General features: G+C 40.6%; 1 protein-coding gene across 1 annotated transcript in view; it reads right to left on the bottom strand.

The window, feature by feature from the left end:
• Window positions 1–4048: 4048 nt before the first annotated feature.
• The window catches only part of OSBPL11 (oxysterol binding protein-like 11), a 23594-nt gene continuing 19010 nt past the window's right edge, over window positions 4049–8632 (bottom strand). The window contains exons 10-12 of the mRNA XM_009996024.1: window positions 6786–6968; window positions 6048–6201; window positions 4049–4345 (exon numbers count right to left, since the gene is read on the bottom strand). Coding sequence (XP_009994326.1) covers window positions 4268–4345; window positions 6048–6201; window positions 6786–6968 — 415 coding nt within the window. The 3' untranslated portion in view covers window positions 4049–4267. The remainder of the gene's footprint in view (window positions 4346–6047; window positions 6202–6785; window positions 6969–8632) is intronic.

Raw genomic sequence — 8632 nt, 5'->3', positions numbered from 1 at the left:
ACAGTTTCCAGCCACCTCCAGCCAACAGATTTGTGCCACAGTAATACTGGCAACACAAACGTGTTGGCTAATTCTCGCAGCACCTTCCCACCCCTCTGCTTTGTTACTCAACCTGAAGAAACATGATCAGATAGAACCAGAACCTTTAATTCTGTAACCAACAGACCAAGACAGATGGCTCTTTAGTGGAAAGGCAACTAAGGAAAGGTAAGTCATATCTCACTCTGAACCCTGGCACCGGGCAAATCTCAATCCCTCCACCCCTGGAAGCAAAAGGTAATGAAAACCTGCACTGCTACCAAGCAGCCCTCCAAGTCCACACCTTACACTCACCTAGACAGAGGTATCTCTTTCAGAATATGGTTTGTCAGCACATGGCTGCATGGATCAACTCCTACAAGAGAGGGGAAGGAAGAAAATCATACAACAGCCATAAGCCTTCTACCTTGTGGAGCAGGGAAGATCTGCAGGGCTGTTTAGGTTTTCTAAAATGAACATATATGAAAGCACCAGCCCACACAAAAAGCTTTTCTTCTCTTGTTATTGTTTCCACCTCTTCGGTTCATTTCCACAGCTCCTAGATTAAAAAACCTAGAACAAAATTGTCTCTCATCCCTTCAAAGGAAGATGGAAGGAGAGTAAACAAGTTTGCAACAAAACTATATAATAAAAACTTAACTTCAGCTAGCACACGAGTTTCCACCTGTAACTGTGACTATACTTTTCATTTTAGGGACACTGTTTAGTGACAGACTTGGAAGTGTTAGTTTTATGGTTGAACTCGATGAGCTTAAAGGTCTTTTCCAACCTAAGTGATTCTATGATTCCCACCAGTTCCCCATCTGGCTGCTACCTTCTGTCACCTTGATTTTTTTTCAAGCTAAACCCCTTCTCTTGAAGCATAGCCTTCCCAGTTAAACACAAACCTTTCCACCTGCCTGACTTCAGCCTCATTTATTATATTAACCACTGTTCTGCTGAATGCATGCATAAGAGAAACAGAGAGCATGGGGCAGCCTTTCTGACATGGACCTAAGAAACTATGGGAACCCACCAAACTCCCCTCAGTCTGTCCAGTCTTTCCTTCCTGTAACATTCAGTGCAGAGTGTCCCCTACCAAACTGTTTGGATGTAACACTGGTGAATATGTCTACGTGTTCTTACAAGTTCAGTGCAAGAGGCTTTGAAAGACACTTTGATCTGATCTTCCACAGGATTGGGACAGAGGGGGATGAGCCCCTGCAAACTAGACATTGAAGGCAGGATCCCTGATTCTAATGGCCAAAATCCAAATTCTCCTGGGGAGGCAGATTTAACCCTAGGCTTGACAGCTTATATTGTAGACCAATGTGAATTTTACTCTTAACTTCAGTGAAGCCAATCAAGCCAAAAATACAAAAGGGAACATGAGTCTAAGCCCTACATTTTACCACATTCTCCCTTGAACACACTGTGGTTCTAGCAAATATCTACATAGGAAGCAGCAGCAAATCCTTCCATTCACTCCAGAAGGTACAAGAGGGAAAGAACAGCAGTTGAGCAAGAGAATCAGAGTTAAAAATACATACATTAGTCTTAGGGTGCTTGCAGCTCTCAGAAGAGACACATGAATGTCTTACAATTTAAATTGGATATTCAGTGGCTAGAATTTTTTTAAACTGTTTCGAACTATGTTCTTTATTTCCAGAAGTAACTAGAAATCTGCATTGTAACTAAATCCACATTGTGAAGACATCTGAGCAACAAAAGGCTTTAGCTTCTTTTCTAGCAGCACCTCCCAGGCTAAAATAAATAGTTTCAAGTATTTTAAAATATTATTTCTTCAGTGCTGGGTCTAATTTTACACAACAAAATTAGTAACAGCTTTCTCAGTGTGAAACCACAAGCATACCAGATGAGGGTGGAAGAAAACTAACTTGACTAATGTTATTATATAGGGAACACAAATGGGTTTATGGTCAACATGGGAGCTTTTCAGTCTGTCTTACAGCTGTCACCTTGACAAATTCCCAAATCAAAAATTTCAGCAGAGCTCAGTGACTGAGCCATAGGTCTATATTGTAACAAGTACAAGTTTGATTCCTCAGCATGCTCAGCTGATAAAGATTTGCTTTCTGCTCTGATCACTGCAGCACTGAAAGCTGGATCTTGCACCACAGCTCTTGCTGGTTGTTTAAACCAAATCTGCATGTGACAGAGATAAAACAGCTGTGAAACATATGCAGTATTGTCAGATTATCTTCAGTCCCTCTACCACCCCCAGTTTGGTGCAGACACTGATGAAACATGGAAGTTCACACATTGCCACCATCATTGCTATCCCAAATCTTGGAACCGGCCAAGGAGCACATCCCAAATGTGCCGCAGACTCAGAAACAAGGAGCAACTAATCCCACTGTTTTCAATTTTATTTTTATTCCTGGTTAAACATGAAAATGCCCAATGGATGTCCAAAACTAACACAACAGGATGGTTGTATAGAATATCACAAAGAAGACAGCAGGGCCTAAAACATTCTTCTGCCAGAGAATATAGATACTGCTCAAGTGCACAGTGCCAAAATATCTTAACTTGAAGGGCCAAGGAAAACCCAGACAAACAGATCTCCAGCATAAAAGATAACAACAACCTACTCTTTCTGGTCACTTGTTCTCTGTGAAAGCAGACAGAACAAATGAATCATTTTGTAGCTTTATTATTCCCACCCCCACTTCCCACAAACAGACTATGACTCACATTGAGATCTCAGTGCATTTGTCAGAAAAAAAAAAAAAAGGAAAAAGTAAAAGAGGATCAAAATGGTTGTGCATAAACCCAACTTTTTTTCTTTTTTTGCACAATTTACAGTTTGTCTTGAAAGTTAACATGGTTATTTAAACCTTCTGATGCATTCTTACACTGGGATCTTCTCCATGGAAAACATCTTACCAGATCACACTGTTGTGAGTTCTCATGATGCTGGATCAGGTGCAGCCATCACCATGGCTGGGAAGTGGCAGATAATGTTATATACACTGATTGGAAGACTACATCAGAAGAAAAAACAGAGTAAGGCACCACCGTTGGAAAAATTAAGGTAGCTTGTAGTTACAACAATAAGGAAAGCCATAATAAGTACTATTCTTAATTGCCAGCAATTCTTAAAGTTCAATAAAATAGTTATTAAAAAAACCCAAAGGATGTTTGTACCTGAATACAGTTTCCTGATATCTGATTGTGTTTCAAATCAATACCCAGTCCTCAGCATAATCAGCTTTTTTTTTTTTTATGGTAAGATGAAAAACCAGAACCTACAGTCCATGTATTCACAGGTCACATTTCACGGCTTTGTTCTGAATAACACCACAGGAGAAAAACCAAAACAATCCAAAGGACAGTTTGTAACACTGATACTTCACCTCTGAGATGATTAGATGGGCAGAGAAATTTAAATACAAAATTGTAAGTTTTCGGTTCATTTTGAAAGCCTTAGTCCTTGGGAAGAGAAGGTGGAGGAGGAAAAAAAGGCCAAACCTCATTACATTATAACATAAGAAAAATCAGTCACTCAAAGAGATTTAATAAAATTAGGAGTTGAAAAGTGTTCAAATTACTTTTCCAATTCAAGTCAGTTATTTCAAGTATATTAAAGAGTTTCAGAGGAAAAATTTCTCCACGGTTACAATTCTAATTGCTTTTATAAATCCATAAAAAAAGAAAAGTATAGTCTCTACACATATTCCATATTCCTCCAATGCATGCACATTTTCTCTCTGAAGAAAAAAGAGTCATCACAATCCAGTTGTTTGTTAACACTGATTTCAGGCACATCTTCCAAACATCCTTCCAGTTTTCGCCAGAAAGGTTAATCACTGGGCATAAAAGCAGCAATTTTTTGTTGCTCTTGTCTACATGGGTACTGAGCAGGTTTCTGTTATTAAAGAGCTTGATGCAGATTCTGAAAAAAGTTCCCATGTCACTCCAAAATCCAACAGTTCCTTCTTCTCTTAGGCAGCTTTTGCAATCAGATCTACTTAGAAGAATCTTACACAACTCAGATAAAATATCTTGGATCATACAAAAAGCAAGTTGGTTGAATGTACCTGTCAAGTTTGTCTCTACAACTTTTTTTTATAATAGCTTTAAAGTGCCCTAGTATACTTATTTCTTTATGCTCATTTAAACTTCCACAATTACATAAAAAGGGCACACTCAGTGTGATTACTGTGTTTTAAGAGACAGTGGAAAAGGAGAGGAAAATCAGAAAACTCATCTGAAAGCAGCTTTTCTAGTTAGTGTCCGTTTGCTGAGTTTGCACAGCAGATGCTGTTTTCCAGAGGGGTTTATGATAAACCCAGCCATCTCCCTGCAATTTAAAGAGAAAATAAGGTTATAATAAAAGACACTGCCCCGGGAGAATTCCCTTCATACAACTATTACACTGAGAGCTGTGAAAAAGGTATAAGCTACATCTCTCTGATTAACTCCCACAGATGAAGACACAGATCAATGCTGCAGCCTTCCGAGACTACTTCAAAACATGAACTGACTCTTGTCAAGCCATAGTACACTCTGGAAATTGACTGCAGTTGTAATTAACCCAGATGGAAAGCCACTCTGCTCAACCCAGTGATCCAAATTACTTCAAAAAGCCAAACAAGAAGCCAGCAGAGAGGCAGTTATCCAGGATTATCAGCTCTGACACAGCCCAACTCCATTTCCACCTGGAAATGAAGTGGCTCAGGTTTACATGGATGCATTTTCTGAGTAGATCTGTATCTTGGATTAGCAACAGGATTTTTATCTCCTCTAAATCTAGACACTAACAATACAAACATCTAAATCTCAGCTCATACTAAGAGAGTCTTAAAGAACAAAAAACTCTACTGGAGCTCACAGGTAGTCCTGAACTTTAAAACACAAAAGTGGAAAACGGAAAAAACAAAAAAAAACACAACAAGAAACAATAACAAAAAATGCACACACAATATAAAAATGAGGAAAAACCTTTTAGCTTATCTTTTAAGCCTTTGTTAGACTACAGATATGGAAAGAAGAAGAGGGAGTTGCAATACTGCAGTTTAACAGATAAAACTTTCACTGCAATGAGAATCTGAACTACTACAGGATCAATTTTAGCCCAGTTCTCCCTTCTTGCATGGGGCTTAGCAAAGCTCTCTACACAGCATGGTCTCATTATCTGGATCACAAGGAAAGCCTGTTTCAAAGTTGTAATACCAGCAGCCCCCAGTCTCCCTGAGCAGTCTGCAGTTCACCTTGTTAACAATCTTACTGTGTTATTATTATTACTAGTAGGGCATGTAGTGATAGGATGAGGGGGAATGGTTTCAAACTGAAGGAGAGTGGATTTAGATTAGATATTAGGAAGAAATTCTTCACTATGAGCATGGTGAGACACTGGAACAGGTTGCCAGAGAAGCTGTAGATGCCCCATCCCTGGAAGTGTTCACAGCCAGGTTGGATGGGGCTTGGAGCTACATGTTTTAGTGGGAGGTGTCCCTGCCCATGCAGGGGGGTTGGAACTAGATGATCTTTAAGGTCCCTTTGAACACAAACTGTTCTATGATTCTTGAAATACACATTAAACTACTGAACAAATAAACTCCATCCAAAACGTAATGTACAAGAACACAACATTTCTAAGTTAAGAATGCACCTATGTTCTTTCTTGCTAACAGTAACATCTTGTGTTCATATGCACACAATGTAAGCATAATTAATACTACTGAAAACTTTCTTTGGGTCTTTACTGTCACAGTCTACGCACACGTGTACACAAAGTTGTTTTCCACGTGCCACAGGAATGCTTGGTAAAAGAAACCAAGCCACAAAACAAGCAAACATTAGTTTTGTGATTCCCTTGCAACAAAAAGTGTTTGGGAAGTGAACGTTAAAGTCACACCTTTTCATCTTTGGGAGTGCTTATGTCATCTTACTCCTATGGAGCTAAACTATAAGATCCAAGGCCAAGGGACATAGACCCATATATGCACCTGCCTTCAAGTGTAGCCCTGCCTTCATCAACACTTAACTCCTTGGAAACTTACATCTTTAAGGAAGTATTTGGTACACCAAGGTGTTTCTGTTTCAGCACGAATCCTCTCTTCATTCCTCTGCCGTTCCTCAAGGGCTCGCTTATGCTCCGTAGCCTTGTCAATGTCTCCATCCCGCAGAGACTCTGTTACATGCTGCCATAGCCTCCTACAAAACAAATGCTCAACCTCAGTTTTCAAGTTGTCTCAGCCTGCCACCTCCAACTGCAGGATCACTGCATGCAGTTCCTTCAGAGCAAGAGCACTCCCTCCGCTTACACATGACAAACCAACCCAGGTCAGAGCTTGATGGTGCAGTGCAGCTGGAGGAGCTCACGGCCACAGCTACGCTAGCAATAAGGAGTGCATAGGGATGGTTCTGAGGTTTTGGCTGTGCCCATCTAGTGCCTGTTTGTACACCCTTTCAAGTTGCCAAGGAAGAGTTACTCAACAGCTTTGCAACCTCCCTGCTGTATAGCTGATGGTTAAAAACCAAAAAAGGAGGCTCTGTTCTAGTAGACACTTTCTGAACTCATAAGACAACCCTGTCTATAAATTAAAGAGACCAGATAAACAACCGTGTGCCTGCACTTTTTATTATGCACTTGTTTTCTGTGCTTTAAAAATAATAAATTAAGTTCACTGCTGCTAAGCACTATCCACAGGTAACACCTACATCTGCAGGTTTTCCTAAGGCATCCACCAGCCTGCTTAGAACTGAAAGGGCCAGACAACAGCAAACAAATACACTACCTAGATTCAAACGGTCCTTGTTTCTCGAGGGGCCGAACCCGTTTTCTTGTCACAGACAGTTTTGTCAAGTCCACGTATTTTGTCTCCCCGTTGCTGTAGGTGAACTCCAGGATGCTGTTCCACTCCCCCTGCACTCTGCACACCACTGTGTTCGTCGCGTTCTGCTTCACTTCACCTGTGACTCTAGGAAGACAATTTAATTTACTTTTTTTGGAGGCTGTGGCTGAAGACACCTGAGGACTATTCCCTGCATTATCACTGAGCTTCACTGGGAATGCGTTTGCAAACTTGTCACACTGTCTTGGAAAGTGTTAGTGACTTGAATTTCATTTGCACAGAGAAGTTCAAAGAGCAAAGTGACTCACTGCTCTAGTTCTCGTCACGTTAACAGGAAACTCAATTTTTTTTCTTTCAGCTTAAACTTGTTTCAAATCTTTTAATGGAACTGAAAAGGAAAAAGAAAACTAACACAGACTTGTGCACATATAGCAAGCAGTTGACCATTTCCACTTGAAACATCACATCAGCTATGAAGTTCAGACTTAAAAAAATTAAAGTAAAGCTTTCTAGCAAGAAAGTTGTTGGCATGTTATCTCACATCTTTACATCTCAATGTTCCCTGTATGTAGGTGGTGTCATTTTAATGTTGCTCACGTAAGCAGCAGACAAAGGCAGAAAGCAAGGTAGAAAACCAGGAATCAGAAGAACTGCTTTTCTTTCCTGTCTCTTCCACAGAAACCTCTGCCAGTAACAAGATATTAAAAATACATTTCTAATATGAAAGATTTCATTCAAAGTGTTATACAGATACTCAAATATCATCATAGTTACACAAACACATGCTTTTTTTTTTTCTTTTCAAGATCAAGACCTGTCCAAAGACCTCCTGACACTCACTGGATCCTGAATCAAGGACTGGAGGCTTACTGAGCATTGCTAGGCAAGCAAATTACCACCCTCAAACACAACTTTTTCTCTTAGGAGGAAGAAACAACAAAGTCTGCACACCATGCAAACAAGACTCAAGACACTCTCACTTGTAAGGTGCTGCAGGATTCACAAAGGACACTGTGCAATTAAACTGCAATTACCTGACACAAGCTCTCTACAACACAGAGCTCTCCAGCTCCCCTTCCTGCATTTCATCAGCGGTCAAAGTACCCATTACATCTCCTTTCACACTTACATTATGTGCAGCTAATAATAGCACCCCACCACTTTGCTCTTATTTCCTGTGAACAACTGCACACTGAAGAGCATAAAAAGCTGGCTGCATGGTGCCACACTCAGAGGAAGAAGGGAGTGCAGGACAAAGATATTATTTTCCTTTTTCCACATGCACCGGTCACTTCAAGCTGAGTTTGCACCTGCCTGTCCCCTCCTGAGCTCAGAGAAACTAGTTTCTCAGGCAACAAAATAAGCATCACAGGCCAGACCTTCCAGCATAGAGAAACTGGGTGCCAGTCCAATCAAGAGTTGTGGGGAATCCCCAGGGTAAGCAGAAAAAGCTCAGAGGCCAGTTCCAGAGCAGGAAGCAGCAGCCAGGGCCCCTGCAATACCTTGCACATGTGGGAGGCCACCAGAGCCACATCACAGTCCAGCAGCTCAAACCTAATTTAACTTCATTAGAAAGATCATCCTAAAAACCCAGACTGATAAGTACATGCTGCTCAGGCACAGTTTTTTGTTCGCAACATTTAAGATTCATTTAAGATTCATTCAAGAGAACAGGCCAGAGTTGGAGGAACACGAGCAATAAAGGCATGCTTACACTGAATTATTAAGCTGCTTTTTTTTGTGGAATTCACCAAGTGCTAAGATTTTCTGGGAAGAACTGAAAGAGCGGT

This window comes from Chaetura pelagica, unplaced genomic scaffold (genome assembly GCF_000747805.2).
Source record: "Chaetura pelagica isolate M959 unplaced genomic scaffold, ChaPel_1.0 scaffold3, whole genome shotgun sequence".
In the NCBI taxonomy this organism is placed as follows: Eukaryota; Metazoa; Chordata; class Aves; order Apodiformes; family Apodidae; genus Chaetura; species Chaetura pelagica.
This window is presented reverse-complemented; position numbering and strand designations above follow the sequence as displayed.